The 16,783-nt window shown below is 38.4% G+C and overlaps 1 protein-coding gene across 2 annotated transcripts in view; it reads right to left on the bottom strand.

Annotated features, from left to right (window-relative positions):
* The window catches only part of PARD3B (par-3 family cell polarity regulator beta), a 1,069,130-nt gene that overhangs the window by 328,158 nt on the left and 724,189 nt on the right, over positions 1-16,783 (bottom strand). For both annotated transcript variants that reach the window (XM_082629936.1, XM_082629937.1), the window contains exons 17-18: positions 14,416-14,622; positions 13,436-13,673 (exon numbers count right to left, since the gene is read on the bottom strand). In XM_082629936.1, coding sequence (XP_082486062.1) covers positions 13,436-13,673; positions 14,416-14,622 — 445 coding nt within the window. The remainder of the gene's footprint in view (positions 1-13,435; positions 13,674-14,415; positions 14,623-16,783) is intronic.

A 16,783-nucleotide genomic window follows, 5' to 3' on the forward strand; every position in this document is an offset into this window, starting at 1 on the left:
AAACCTATCAATGGGAGGAACTAATACCAAAAGCCCCAGAATTAGGGTTTTTACTGTTCACTGGTGATTTTGTCGGCAATCAGTCATAAACTGTTATTTCTGGTCCAGGTACCCTCCAGCTTTCTCTTGAGTTTTGAATTACATAATATTTTAAAGAATTCTTTTGTGGGCATGTGGAGGTGCTACTTTTAGTCATTCTCTGCTAAGACATTTATACTTTGATTTCTGGAGCTATGTGGCTTTTTTCAGCTGCTAAGAAAGCCTTAGGAGAATAGACAGCAGCTCAGGTATAGACAAGCACAAAAAACTAAGACAATAGAAGAGTTCATTCCAGTTATTTTTTCTTAATAGCTTCTGCTCTTTTATATATTTCTTTAATTTGTAGTATAAATATTTTAAATTTGTAGTAGAAAAAATAAAATTACTTTTTATTTTTGTTTTATTTTTCAAAGAATTTTATGACTATATAGTGGCATATAAACAAAAGATGGGGAGGGAAATTAGGGAATCATCAGATCTAATTGGGAATGCAGACTAGGGTGATCCACTGTCCCTATTTGCTTAAAACTGAGGAGATTCCCGGGGCATGGAGTTTTCAGTGCTCAAACTGGGATGAGCTGGTCGCCCCAACAGAGACCAAAGGACATACTGAAGGTGAATATGTTTAAAGGCCAAATTTTTCATTTTGCCTCTAATTAGATTTTCTACTTTGGCAAGTTAAACGTTAATAGTCTTGGGCTAGTTCCTTCAATTCAGTGACAGTTCACCTTGTGAAACCGACTTGTCAGATACCAACCCTTATCTATGTCTACAGACACATCTATGCTCTAATCATTTTCAGTCAATGGCCAAGTAGTTGATAACCACAATGATAATTTATACACATACTGCAAGTGTATAAAATGTACGTATCTCTCAGGCAGATAAAAACTTCCATTCAAGAAGGCAGTTACACAGCTAAGTTTAAATATTGAGACATCTTACTTTCAATATTTTTACTAAGGACACTGCTAATGGTTTAACCACAGTTTTATGGGATTCAGGGATGTTCTGGTTATTTAAAAGGAGCTTAGCAAATTTTATGTCACTTTAATAGAGCCCTACCACACTTTAAGGCAAGGTTGCATGTATCAAGAGAACACATCTGACTTGTTTACTGTGGTTATCTCCAAACTGAAAACAACACTTATTAGACAATCAATCAATATTTGTTGTACGAATGAAAGATGTGTCAGGAAAAAAAAGAAATAAAAGATTGGTTGCTTACTCTCAACATGTTTGTTGTGTACTTAGCAGTGGCTTGGTCAATAGTATTGAATAAATTATTTCAAAAAAAAAGATTAGGGATTGCTCCACTCAACCTAAAGAAGCAGTTTGGAAAGAGATATTGAAAATCCATTTATTTAAAAAAGGCCTGGAGTTAGCTTTTTAGGCATGGTGAGGTAGAGAGGGGCTGGAGGGTATACAACTGAATTCTACCCATAATTACATTCATAACCTTACAGTTTGGCTCTTAATCTTAAATCCTATTTTCATTGTTAATAATTTCATATTTGTGGGTCATCTTAATTAGATAGTAAATTTAAGTAAAGGGTTCATGTTGTATATCTTTTTCTGGGGTTCCCCAGAGTAGCATTTAATAGATACCAAAGTAATGAACTGACTGGCAAATTTTTTTCATATCATTTTAGATGGAAATTCATCCTTCCTACTGTTAAAGTACTTCAGGGAGGTCAATTCTACCACCTATTCAGAAACCTCATTCCAGTGCTTAACAAACATCTTCTTTTCTATATCTAACCTCATTTTTTTCTGACAGTGATTTTGGCCCATTTTCTCTAGCCCTGTCCTCAGTGGAGATGGTGAACAGCTGGTTACTATTACCAGTTAACTCATCCTTCAACCTTTTCTTCAAGCAGAAATTTAAAAAAATATTAACTCCCAATGCAGTTCACCCTCTTTCTTATTTTTGCACCACTTCCACTGTTTTCATTATTTTCAATACTATTATCTAGAATTACTAAAGGGCACAACACATTAATATCCAAATAGGTCTACTCCAATTAGCACACCATATAAGCCAGTCAATCAACAAAAGCTTATTAAAGGCCAACACAGTGAAAAGCATCATGAGGAAGTCCCTTTGCTTAAAGGAATTTACAATCCCACTGAGGACGAGACAGACACGTAAAACCCAAACTAAAAACAGAGTCGGCCTGTGGGGAGTACTAACTGAGGAGACATGAACTATAGAGCTTTGATGAGAGAGACATGCAGGTCAAAGAAGGGCTCATAAGGAGATGGGGCTTAAGGTGGGTTCGGAGCCTGGCAGGACTCAGAGAAGGAAAGGAGGTTATCCTGAGAGAGGGCGCCACCTTAGGGCTTCACAAACTTGTTTTGGGTAATAGTGAGTAATCTGGCTGGAGTGGTGAGTTTGCAGAAAGGGACAGGAAAAAACAATGATAGAAATATAAATTTGAATAAGAATATAGAGGGTATTGAATGCCAAATTAAATAATTTTTTTTATAAGTTAGTAGTTCCCATATGGAGATTCCTGGGATTGGATGCAACAGAAACATCAGAGGGTCCCAGGCCCTAGCCTACACCTAATGAAAGAATCTCATAAGGTCCAGTGATCTATAACTTTAACAAGCTCTGTAGATAACTCTAGAGTACAGTTGGATTTTTGAGAACTACTAGGTAATTGGGAATCATCTCAGCTCCTAGAGCAGAAAACTACTAATATTTTAAGGATATTAGTGCTATGTATCAGGCATTTTTCATATATCGTCTAATGTACTATTAGGTAGATGCTATTATTATTATTCCAATTTCACAAAAGAGGAAACTGAAATACGGACTAGTTAAGTAGCTGCTGAAAAAATAACAGAGCTGGGATTTGAACCTAAATAGAATGACTCCAGAGGATCTGCCCTTTGCCACTGTACTATATTGCATTTTAGGGCATGAGGTGTTCATTAAATATCTGATAACTGAATGAATGAATGATTGGTACCTCTGCCTGGGATGAACTGGAATGAAGGAAGGAAGAAAGCAGGCAAATCGGTTACGTGTCTACTGAAGTAATCTAGTCATAGGTAACAAAGACCATGATTAGAGTATGGCAGTGGAAATGGAAAAAAAAAAAGGCCCAGATGGAAGAGAACATTTTGCAAGTATCAGCAGGATTGCTGGCTGATGGAGGAATGAGAATGGAAAGAGGGAGGCATCCCAGATGTCACAGGATTCCTGGCAGTGCCTCAAACAGAATCAGGGAAGTCAGGATGAGCTCATGACTTAGATGGGTGAATGATGAATTAGATTTTAGACATGATGAAGCTGAGGTGAGGCCGGGCCACCGTGCAGAAATGACCGACAGCTAGCTGAAGAAACAAAACTGAACTGTCTCCAAAATCCTGATGGATGTTATTCAGCATGGTTGAGATAATAGTTCTAGATGTGCAACCCAGTAATATTTATATATTTTTGTATCTTATACCTGTTTTTAATGGTTCTGGGAGGCCTCTTATTCTATGAGGAAAATGGATACAGTTATTATGCCAAAGGTTCAAGCCTTTTACCTTAATTATTAACCATCTCATGTTACTAAGTTGCTGTTTTATACATTGACTTAAGACAGAAAAACCCAACGAATGGCGAAAATAAAGAACTATGGGTGTATGAAAGTATACACAGAATTATGGCTGGTGTCAGTGCATTTTTAAATGCTAACACAATGGTAGCAATGGTCAGGAGGGGTCTTGGTATTGTTATCAGTTCAAAGCCCGTCTCCAGGAAGGCTGTTTCACTTCTCCACGTCTCGTTCTTTGCTATTTACCACATTCAACTCCCATGCATCTGGAAGATGGATGTTAGTGAATTACACTGAGGTTCTCAGATAAAAGGTGCAAAGTAAAGAACTAATTCCATTTTTCTTTCAAGCAAATTATTAAATCTATACATGTCATTATCTAATAGTATTAAGTAAACATCCTACAAGGACATGACATTGTGCTGGACATGGTACAAAGCAAATTAGGCAAATACAGTCTCAACTAGGAACTTATGAGTGTTTACATATATGAATAAAACTGTTATTAATGTGTTTTGCTATTTAATATGAGTATGCAAATGGGCCCATTAGGAAATCCTTTGCATTTTATTAATCCAGCATCTTAAATGATTATATTTCACCTTAGATGCTAATGAAGTTTATTTATGAATGTGTAGCTTCCACTTCAGTGCTTGTGAAAGTTCTTTTTAGCATATCAATTTCTTTAAAAGTTAAGCCAATTTTTTTTTCCACTGGACTTTTGTTCTGATCTGTTAACAAATCTAAACCTCATTATCCAAGAGAAGGAATGAGGTAAACAGGTCTATTCTTCTTCAGTGCTTTTTTGTAATTCACATTAATGATAATGGAAGCTATGCACACATATTAAGAGGAGAAGAGAACCCTAATTAAACAAATAGCCTTTTGGTTGACATTCTATGTGATAATTTTTTATTGTGATAAGTATGAGAAAATCATCTTGCTTTGGACAGCCATGAACAGAACTACCGAGTAATCAAGTTTACATAGGGTAGGAGGGGAAGGCTATGAACAGCCATCAGATTTTAAAATGATTTTGAAAACAAGCCACCCACACATTTTTATACTAATTAACTCCATCAATGCCCCTCGCCCCTCCATTGAAAACACACACCCCTCCAAAAAGAAAAAGAACAATAAAGAAACATTTGCAGACATGCTTGACAGCTGAAAAAAAAAAAAATTAAAGTCAGACACCAAACAAACTCTGCATGCTGGGCACCATAGCAGCTCATTTGTCTGCACTCAGCCTATCAGAGGAGTAGCCCATCTGTCTCTGGGTCGTCTTTTAGTTAAGAAATAAATGCCGGCCAAGCAATCCTAAATTTGTTTGATCCGAATTTTAATCTATACTTTTTAGTTACCATACTTGCATCTCTCTCCATCATTTTATACCTCTTGTCCTATTCATAGAAGCTCCCTCTCCAATTCTTTGCATTCTGCTGTTCACAATCTATTCATATTATGAGGCTAATTTTCCCCTCTGGTGCTTAGCTACAAATGAACAAAAGCTAGGACGTATAATACATAAATATATAAATATTATCAGCTATCACACCACTGGGTTTAATGGAAGTCAATATCGGTATATTACACACTCTACTTTGCATTTCTATTATGGACTCAACACTGCTGGTCATAAAAAGTAGCATTCTGAGTCCAGCCTTGTGATAGTAATAATGAAAAAAAAAGGGTCACTGCTCTTCCCAACTCAAATGAAAAATTAAAATTGCTAGGGCACTTAGCTCAAAGGAAAACTGGCAAATTAACAAAACAAAGAAACGAAATATTCATGGCTCATACTGTGGAAGAGAAAGTAAATCATTTAAGATGGACTGTGAGGTGAGAAAATTCAGTTACCAAAGAGGCAAAAAATGAGGATAACTAAATTCCAGTGTGTTTTCATCTTCTGTTTCTTTTCCTCTGCAATCATAGACAGCCACGGACCAGGATGGATGGCTGCACCAGGAAGTAGCCTTTGACATGTAAATTTATTTTTTTGCCACAGTCATATATTTCTTTCAGACTCAATATCTGCAGCCATTTTACCCTGATCTGCAAGGCACTGTGTTTTCAATGTATTTCTATATCCAGCTAGAAGCTGAATTACAAACTTTGACCCACTTTGACTTTCATTTTTCATCTGAAATTTCATGTTTCCAACTGGCCTCTACTTCGTGAAACCAAGCAACTTAACGCTAGCCTGTGCTCGGCCTTTTGCCTTTGGGGAAATGACTGTTACAATTTCACTGGTCTGGTTACATTAGCTAGGTTACCCTTCATACACATAAAATTGAACATTTTACAACCACCATCTAGAAAGAGGTAATGACAGGCATGGCTGCATTATACTTATTGTACACGAGACCTATAAACCTATAACAGCCATTATGGGATCAAGGTAAAGAGCAGAAATGTAGGACAGATATGTCATGCTCCCTGGAGATTTAAGTATTCAGTCTATCTAACCTAATTTAAAAATCAAGTCAAAATGTATCTTTATGGGTAATGTATTATAAGACAACTTCCAAGGCAGTCCAATGAAATAACTCTGAGCCATGCGTTAGGAATATCAAGTCCAAAACCCATCCATACCTTCTGGCCTGAAATAATGGGAGAAGGAAAAAAAAAAAAAAAAGAAAGCAAAACAAAAAAACCTGATTCTCCATCTGAGTCCATTCTCCATTTGTATTCAGCAATAGAAAGTTTTACTGAATTAATTCAATAGAAAGTTTTTCATCACCAAGTGATGAAATAACCTTTGAAAATAGTTCATGGTTACATTTAGAACGGGGTGACCTGAAGTTTATAAAATATAAATGATTGAATGAATTTAGTTTTATCATTACTTCTTAGAGTTTACTATGCAAAATTGTCCAGGCTAAAGATAGCATGGCCACCTGAAATACATAATAGCGATTAGAGGAAAAGTAAAAAAATCGAAGCAGAAATTTAGTGGGCTCCAAGTGAAAGGCAATATCTGATGGTTGGCTGTCTGGGGTGGGGCCTCGAGGGAAGACAAGAGGGGAAGTCTACCAAGCCAAGCACCGCACTAATAGCTTTGCTCATAAAACTTCACAACTCGGAGAGGATGCGTTATTATCCCCAATTTACTGATGAGCAGACTGAGACTCAAAGGGATTAATGAAGGCCACAGAGCTTGTAAGGGGCAGATTTTCAATTCAGTTAAGAATTAATTTGGTGGTGGTGATGTCTGCGCTGTTTGTGGTGATGGTGGTGGATGAGGGTGTGTGTGTGTGTGTGTAGGAGTGTTCTTTTTAAAATAATTCACAGCAGATGTCATTATATAGAGTTGCCCTAGTTTCAATAAGATATATACAGGCAGATACCGCAGGTTCAGTTCCAGACTACGGCTGTGATAACGCAATAAAACAAGTCACACAAATTTCGTGGTTTCCCAGTGCATATAAAAGTTATGTTTATATTATACTGTGGTCTATTAAATGTGCAATAGCATTATGTCTAAAAAAAGAATGTACGCACCTTAATTAAAAGATACTTTATTGCTAAAATATGCTATCCATCATCTGAGCCTTCAGTGAGTTATCTTTTTGCAATAGTAACACCAAAGAACACTGACCGCAGATCACCATAACAAATAAATAATAATGAAAAAGTTTGAACTACTGCATAAATTCTGAAAATGTTACACAAAGACAAAGACATGAACTGAGCCAATGCTGTTGGAAAAATGGCACCAAAAGACTTGCTCGATGCAGGGTTGTCACAAAACTTCAATTGGTGAAAAATACAATATCTGCCAAGTAAAATAAAGTGAAGCACAACAAGACGAGGCATGCTTGTAGTATATTTGAGCATAAAATGGATGAAACATAGATGCTTTACCATTTGCAAAGTTTAGAAATAAAAGTTGTTGCCTCTGTGTTTTAAAAAACACCTTTGTCATTAGGGTTCATGATTTCATTTTTTCAATGTAGAAACTGAACCAGTGTATTCCTGAGGTATACCTGCATTAGCTAAGTTAGGAAGAAATAATAAAGAATATCCAACTATTGGGCTGCGAGGAGCAGAGTTAAATATAAGCAGCTGCAAATCAAGTTCACCATTCAGATTACAGACCCTGTGTCTTTAAAATGTTTACTTCAGGTATGAAGTATCATCACTTCAAAATGATACTTCAGGTATCATATATACTAAAACATACACAATTTGGGTTACCTCTTTGTTACAACTTTATGTGAAACTGGTTTAAAAATAATCTTCCCATATTCATATGCTGCAAAAATGAAAAAAAAAAAAACAGGAATAAGGTGATTTGGCATTAGTACCCCAGCGTGCTAAGTTCTGATAACATATCTGCTGGAAATTCAGTGTAGCCTGTGCAGATGCACACTATATCAGGCTGGTAGCCATTTACTGAGGGTGACATGACACCATCCCTTCTGATTCTACCTTCTTCATAGCACCTACTAGAGCCTGAAAGAATCTCATTTATTTTGAGTGAGTTGTTTATTCTCTCTCCCTCACTGGAATATAAATTCCATAAGAGCCATGGCCAGGAGGTCTTGCTCAGCATCATATAAATTGACTTTTGATTCCCTCGAGTTGTATCCTAGGCAAACATCGCACCACTCCCTGGGAAATTCGTTGTTATAGGTTACATGTTTTGTTTTTGGTTTAAACTCGCCACAAGAAATTCAAAAGTCTTTGATTTTTTTCTTCCTTTGTGAAGATAAAAGAAGTACCATTAAAGCAGAGATATACTGCTGTATGCCCAGTGCCTAGAACAGTGCTTGATGCAAAGCAGGCCTTCAATAAATGGTGTTTTTGGAGGGGTTTGAACTTCACCCTTTGGCTGCAAGAAGCCACCGGTGGTCTTTTCTACAGGGTAGTGTCATGAAGAATACAGGAAACACATAATGGAAAAATGTAAGCATCTTGATCCTCTAAAATTGTCTTTCAACAGCAGGTAAAACAGCATACAGGGAAACTACCAAAGTTGGTAGGTTCTTAAGCTGTGTATTTTTCAATATACAGTAATTCAATAATTTCAATATACAATAATTCATGGCCTGTGTAAGAGCCATAGTTGAATCTGCCAAGAGGTAATTCTGCAATCAACAAAACATACGCATACTGGAATCAGATGACAAATGTAAAGATAGGAACTAATGAGACCCCCTCATCATTTTTTCAAAACGATAGGAAGTAGGCTAAATTAACTGAGCAAAACTGTGCTACTACATGTCATAAACACAAAAGCGGCCAGTGAATATCAGAAAAGCGCACAACACTTAGCTTCCCACAAGCAAGAGCAAAGCCACATCCAACTCCTCGAGATCCTTAGAGCAATCAATCTTTTTTAAACAAGAAACTAAGTCAATAGCGTCTGAGCAACAGATGAGAGTTAAAGAAAAATCTGTTGGCTAATGGTAACAGCTATTGTGTTCTCTGTTGTTGAAAATGTGCATGTAGCAGCATCTCTGATACGCTCACAAACTCAGATGCAAAAGGCTATGGAAAACAGTTGCTATTTTTACACTGGAGATAAAATCAAACACCACCTTTCGGATCTTAATTTTGCTTAAGTAGTACAAGGAAACAAAATCCAAATTGCTAGATGTCTCAAGGATCTAGGACCTGTGATTTCTACCAGAGGAAAACACAGCAAATACTGGATGACAACAGGAAGAGCCAGCTCTGTATTCTGGGCAGTGGAGAATGAACCTGCCAAGTCCCATCAACTGAAATCAAATACAAAGTTCAGGCTTACTTTAGTAATATTCTAGAAAATGGGATATGTGAAGCCCTAATAGTTTTTATATATCCAGACCAGTCAAATCCTTATAGTTTTCTTCTTTAACTCCTTAAAGAGGGTGTTTTTTTACCTTACAAATTACTCTGATATTATAGAAGTATTAATAATTATGATAATAGCTATATGGTTTTCTATTGATGATGCAAAATTTGCTACACACTTAGTGGCTTAGACAACAGAAATGGGCTGAAATTAGGGGTTGGCAGGCTGTGCTCCTTTCTGGAAGCTCTCCAGAAAGAATCCAGTTCTATGCTTTCCACCTTCTAGAAGCTGCCCACAGTCCTTGGTTTACAGTCCCTCCAGTCACATATTGTATTTCTCTGTACCTTTCTTCCATAGTCACATCTTCCTCTTCCACTTCTAAGGCCCCTTGTTATTACCTTGGGCCACAGGGGCAAATTCAGGATAATCACCTTATCTCAAGGTCAGCTGAAGAGCAACCTTAATTCCACCTGCAGCCTCAGTTCTCCTTAGCCATGCAATATAACATACTCACAGGTACTGCAGAGTGGGACATGAACATTTTTAGGGAGCCCATTATTCTACTTACTGCAATAATTTACATTTATTGAATGTTTGTTACTTGCCAGGCACTGTTCTAAGCAAGTTACTTGTAATTAAGCAACTATAATTCTCATAATAATAGTAGATTCTATTGTTATTCCCATTTTTCAGATGACACAGAAAGATATTAAATATTACAATAACTTGCCCAATGTTACCTAGAGAGAAAGCACAGAAGCCAGGATTGGCATCAGAGTTACACATACAGAGTCTGCATTTTTTTTTTTTTTTTGCGGTACGTGGGCCTCTCACTGTTGTGGCCTCTCCCATTGCGGAGCACAGCCTCCGGACGCGCAGGCTCAGCGGCCATGGCTCACGGGCCCAGCCGCTCCGCGGCATGTGGGATCTTCCTGGACAGGGGCACGAACCCGTGACCCCTGCATCGGCAGGCGGACTCTCAACCACTGCGCCACCAGGGAAGCCCCCAGAGTCTGCATTTTTAACTTCTGAACTCCATGACTGAAAAGGTGACTCTCATCTAAATATACTGCAGTTGCATGTTATCATTATTATCAGGCATGATTATCTAATAGCTGTCATAATAGTTACCCAGAATAAGGGCAAGTTTAAAATTTTAAATGGCAAATGGAAATACAGAGTCTAAAGAGACCACGAGGAAAAACACCGGTTTTTGAGAGATATGTCCACTGATGTTGAAGTTATTTGTGTCCGTAAATGTCACTTTGTAGTTTCAAGGTCATATGTATGTACACACACACACACAAACATGGAGAGAGAGAGAGAGAATATATATATGAATAACAGATATGGAATAGAACTTTCCATTTCTGTCTAAAATTTCAGTGGAACATCCCAAACTGAGAACATGTGATGACAAATACCACAAAGCATTCTTAAGAAAGACATCTCCTAACGGTTTAGTAAGAGGTGCTAAACTGGCCCATCAACTATCACCTCCCATCACTCACCTTCAGCCCATGGAACAGAAGGGTAGAGATTGAGAAATGGATTTTCTTTGCTGGGAAATTACAGGAGTAAAGGAAGTAATGGAAAGAGGTGCTTCCTCATCTCACTCCCAACAAAATAAGTGAGGGGGCAACGAGAAGATCCCTCAGAAAATTTGGAGGTAATTGTATAAAGGGAGACATATCCCATGCTGTACCTCTTTGCTTGGTGATCTGGAGATGCCAGGCTGGTTGGGGGATCTCTATGGCAGGTGAGGAGAAATGGGAACAGTGGGAACAGGCTGCACTTCTATCATTTGGAGGGGCAAGAGTTCAGTAATTCTAGTGAGCCAAGCAGACACTCTAGAAGGAAGTTGGACAAAAGCCACCTTAAGCTGACATCATCAAAGAAGTCTACCAGCTGGGTAAGGAGGCTCCAGAGTTGTGCTCCCTGAGGTCAAAGGGTCTTAGGAAGTCAACGGAAAAATAAATCTCCTATACCAGTGATTGGTGCAGTAAGGAGCCCCCTGAAAAGTCCACAGAAGTGGCCCACAAAGAGCCCCAACTGCCAGATTACACCAGATACAGGCCTTTGTTTTAATAAAGATCAAGGCCTTTGTTTTTTGTTTTTTGTTTGTTTCTTCTTCTAGATACTCATATATCTTTATTTTGATCATACTACATTTAAGAAAAGTTTTTTCTTAAATATTTTGACTCACAGTATGTTTGGTTCTTTTTTTTTTTTTTACATCTTTATTGGAGTATAATTGCTTTACAGTGGTGTGTTAGTTTCTGCTTTATAACAAAGTCAGAAAGAGAAAGGCCTTTGTTTTAATAAAGATCAAGGCCTTTGTTTTAATAAAGTCCTTCCCTTCCCTTTGTCCCAGAGACAGAGAACCAGAAGAATGTGGAATCCTGCACACTGTAGGGCCCTCACTAGGGTTGAGCCCTGAGGGGCAGGAAGAAGAAAGCGTTGATTAACATCAGATGGTGCATGTTAGCCCCTGACAAAGAGGGTGTTTTAACATCCAGAAGTGACCAGAAAGCCATCAGCCAGAAAACTGAGATGTCATCAAATCGTGGACATTCTGACAACCCCAACAGGGTGTATTTGAAGGTAGCTGTAGGAGAAGAAAGAGTTGTTTTCTGATTGCACCCTGCTGAGCTATGCCTAGTCAATGGACTGACCGCCTATGACATCTTGTCTCTCAATCCCACTGAGTTAGACGGCAGTATACTAGCCTCCTTTTGAAAGTGAGGAAAGCAAGGCTCAGGGAAGTTAAGTAACATGTGCGATGCCCAGCAGCTCGTGTATGAGGGTCATGGGTTCAGATCAAGGCACTCTGACTCCAGATGCGATGACATCTCCGCTGCACCTCACTGCCTCTGACGACTAATGTAGCCACAGACCTGGCCATGGGCACACCTAGAATCATGGGGGGTGGAGTGGGAGTGGGGTTGTGGTTCATCTAACCTGTCTTCTCTAATTCAAAGGCAGTGTTCTAGAGGTCACAGTTGAGGACTCCCTCACCTCTTGCTTTCCCTATGTTGATGGAAGAAGCATTTTCTTTATCCACATAATGCTTTGGTACGAAGGGCTATAGGTGTTGCCCATGCCTCTACCAGGTGTCGGCTTTTCTTTGACATACATTTATGACAGCTTCCTGTCATCGCCATGAGCATCAGGAGCCAACCAAGAGGCTCCTCCTGCCTCTGCAGGAAAGGATCAAGCACAGTCAGCAGGTAAGACTTTTAGGCATCTACATATGACCCAGCAATCCCACTCCTGGGCATATATCCAGACAAAACTATAATTCAAAAAGATACATGCATCCCAATGTTCAGAGTAGCACTATTCACAATAGCCAAGACATGAAAACAACCTACATGTCCCTCGACAGATGAATGGATAAAGAAGATATGGTACATATATGATGGAATACTACTCAGTAATAAAAAAGGAACAAAATAATGCCATTTGCAGCAACATGCATGCAACTAGAGATGATCATACTAAGTGAAGTAAGTCAGAAAAAAAAGACAAATACCATATGATATCACTTATATGTAGAATCTAAAATATGACACAAATGAACTCATCTATGGAACAGAACCAGACTCACAGACATAGAGAACAGAACTGTGACTGTCAATGGGGTGGGGGGAGAGTGGGGGAGGGATGGATTGGGAGTTTGGGATTAGTGGATGTAAACTATTATATATAAAATGTATAAATAACAAAGTCCTACTGTATAGCACAGCAAACTATATTCAATATCCTGTAATAAACCATAATGGAAAAGAATATAAAAAAGAATGTATATGTGTGTGTGTGTGTGTGTGTGTGTGTGTGTGTGTGTGTGTATATAACTGAATCACTTTGCTGTATAGCAGAAATTAACACAACATTGTAAATCAACTATAATTTAAAAAATGATTTTTAGGCATCTAGCTGAAGAGGAGGGAAAGCTTGCATTTTTTTTGGAATGCACACAAATGAGTGATTTCATCAGCAGAAACAAAACAAAATAAAACAAAACCATCCCAACCTTGCCTTCAAAGCAGGTCCCTACCTCAGCATGGCACCAAATCCCTTCCTCTTTATTTTCCTTTCTGGATCTTCATTTCCCTCTTTCTGCTTTTTCACCTTGACTTTGAATTTGCCCTTTTCCTTCTTCTTCTCCTTTTCTTTCGGTTTTTTGACTTTCCTGGCTTTATTTTCTGCATTCTCTAGCTCAGAGTTCCCCTGAGGGGCAGATTCATAATTCAGAGCTCCTTGGCCAGAGTGAGAGCTCTTATCAGACAGACCATCTGTACAGAGAAAAAAATCAATACACATGGTCAGGGGCACTTACTGTTAGTATCTCAAGAAAAGTTAAAATGTAAAATACAGGATAATGAATTAAGGCACTCCGGAATTCTACCCTGCCACGAGGCTACGTGTACCCTTTGAAGAGACAACTGCCTAAATACGGTTACTTCAAGCAAGGTTTGCTGCTGGGAGTGGGGGACATTGGTTGCTTAGCCAGTAGTATAAAAGGTTTGATATGTGATGAAACACTGATCTCTCTGAAAGCAGCTTGTTAACCTTGATCAGCTCAGAACGCTGACGTGCTGGGAAACAAACAGGGTGAGTTTATTTCCAGGAGAAGTTTTTGAGTTCAGCTATAACCGGACTGCTTCTACCCAATTAAAGCAGTCAGTCCTCGGGTTGAGGCTGCATCTAATGACTTGAATAATAATGTCAAGAGATGCATACTTAGTGCTCCTACCCTAAGGGTAAATGAGGACCTACAAGTTGGTCCTTGTAGGAAATTGAAGGAGAATATTTCTTTGGCGGTTGCACTGTAAAATAAATCACATGTTGCGTTATCCAGTTCCATGTTCGCTAAGCCAAAGGGCAAAACATATCAGGGAAATGAATTACTTTTAATATCAAAAATATAATTGTGACCTTAAATCACTTTTCTCTGTAGTTAAGCACCCATTCTTGCCTATGATTCGCAGATAATAAGGAGAGGAAGAAACCATTTCAGCAAGCTCGTTGCCCTACCAGCTTCTAGTTCTTCGGGTCCATCGTAAGATTTGTCAATGGCTGCTCGGAAGCTCTCGTTGCAGCCTCGGCCACGGACCACGTGCGCCCGGGGCCGGTGGAAGGGAAGTTCGTTCTTCCTGACCTCGGCAACTGCAGTCTGCAGGCTCTCCAAGGAGCTGGACTTTTTCAAACCCAGAGTTGGACCGAAATCTTTGCTTGGCGAGTCTGGAAGAAAAACGGGCAAAAGGTCACCCTTCCCCTAATGAGGCAGTGGGGTGGAGTGGGAAGGCTTGTTGTTGTTCTATCTCAAAAAGGGAGGAGGGGGGTTAAGCGGGTGGGACTTGGTGTTAAACCCCAGCGTTGCCACTTTTTGTGACTTTGAGCAAGTACTTTGACTTCTCTCAGCCTTAGTTTCCTTTTCTATAAAGTTGTGGGAAGATGTAAAATGATATGTCATACATAGAAATAAATATGCATGCATATATATATATGCACATGTGCACACACATATACATGACTTTGAAAGGCTATAGCAGTCTGTAGAGATTATATGTATGAGGGGTGTATATGCACACACACACAGTTGCACATACATACAGAGCACCTAACGGTGTTTCACAGTTCTCATTCCAAGCACTCCCCTACATTGTAGCTTTTATTATCTCCAACATTGTTTTTATAATTATTAAGTAATGTATTATGCACAAAAATCAAAGAGCATTGAAGTGACTGTAATTTTTATGATTAAACACTTTACCATACTCTAGCACTCTTACTGTATGGTGAATGCAATTTTTTTAGTTGACAAAGCAAAGCAAGAAAGAAAACAACTTTTCTGTGTCACTGCTTACTGTTCCAAATGTATTTCTATTTGGGTATCTAGGAAAGAGGTAGTTTTCTTTATATGATATAACATTCCAAAAAAAAAAAACTAGGTGAAGTTGAATAATGTGTGTGCTGATATGTAATATTTTTCATTTGCACTGTTTGTCTTGCCCTGTCACCTGCCCCTTTTCACCCATGCCTTGACCCCCATTCCCACCCACAGCCAGGCCCCTAGTTGTCTGTAACAAGATTAGGCTATATAAATACCAGCAGCACAAGGATTATTTTAAAGATGGAGGGAATTCTAGCAGGGCTCTTTTCCACCAGGGCCAAAGCTCATGATCCTCTCCAGGTACAAAGATTACTGTCATGAAGGGGTTACATGTGCATTTCTGGAAATAAACTACTTTGCAGTTTTTTAGTAGATACAGATGGAGTTCATATTAAGGACTGTGTACATACAGTACCTACTTCAATGCCTAGCATATAGTAAGGCTCAGTAAACAGCCCTATCTTTTCTTACTATGATCAGTATTTTTGCTTCTACCAATGCTGCCATCAGGAACATTATCACCAGGTAATACAAGGAATACAAAAGAAGTACAACAAAGGTATAATGACTATATAGATATATAGACACGCATAAAGTTAAAACAACAAAACACACCCTCCATATATTGTGAATATGTTAAAAATAGTCAAAATAATGACAATAATGCTAATAACTAATAATGCAGAGAGTGCTTAGCCCTGTTCTAAGTGCTTTACCTAACTTACCATAGTCCTTACAGTTGTGCAACTGCCAAAATTGTTCCCATTTTATAAATGAGGAAACTGAGGCACTGAGCAGATAAATACCTAGTCTGAAGATACACACTTAATAAGCTTCAGAGCTGGGAACTGTCCTCAGGCAGCCTAATTCCGCCTTTTCTGCTCTGTACTGTCTAAAGTTGTACTTGGCCTCCACCCTCTAGATGACGATGGTCAAGCTACTTAAAATGGCCTCTAGTTTCCTCATCTGTAAAATAAGACCCTGAGCCTAATCAAGTGGACAAAATGCAAAAACTGGATGTTGTTTTACAGTTTCATCATTAACTTACAGGAGGCAATTTTGCACTTTGAACAATATACATGATGACAATAAACATTACATTTTATAGGCAACAGTGCATCATTAATAAATGCAACAGAGATGGGACTAAGCAAAAAAATAATAATATAAGAAACTTCAGGGACAAATTTCAGGTGCTACTTGCAAATCATAAATAGTAAGAATACATCATTACTAAATCCAGAAAGAGGCATATTTCTTATAGTCCCAGGAAGGAAGGTAAGTGGAAGAAACAGAAATTGAATAAGATCATTTCTGACAAGAAAACAAAAAGCAACATAGAGGCTCAGGGTATTAAAGCAACAGTAAAAGCTTCAGAGTTTACAGAAAATCTTTTACACCATCACTCCCTAGGGATCTGACATGAAGTTTGGTGAAAACATGAAGATGAAAACTATCTGAGAAAGCCTAGTTCCTCTGTCAACAATAGTAACCATCTTTTATTTATTA

The sequence above is a fragment of the Mesoplodon mirus genome (genome assembly GCF_964341445.2).
Source record: "Mesoplodon mirus genome assembly, chromosome: 8".
NCBI lineage: Eukaryota > Metazoa > Chordata > Mammalia > Artiodactyla > Ziphiidae > Mesoplodon > Mesoplodon mirus.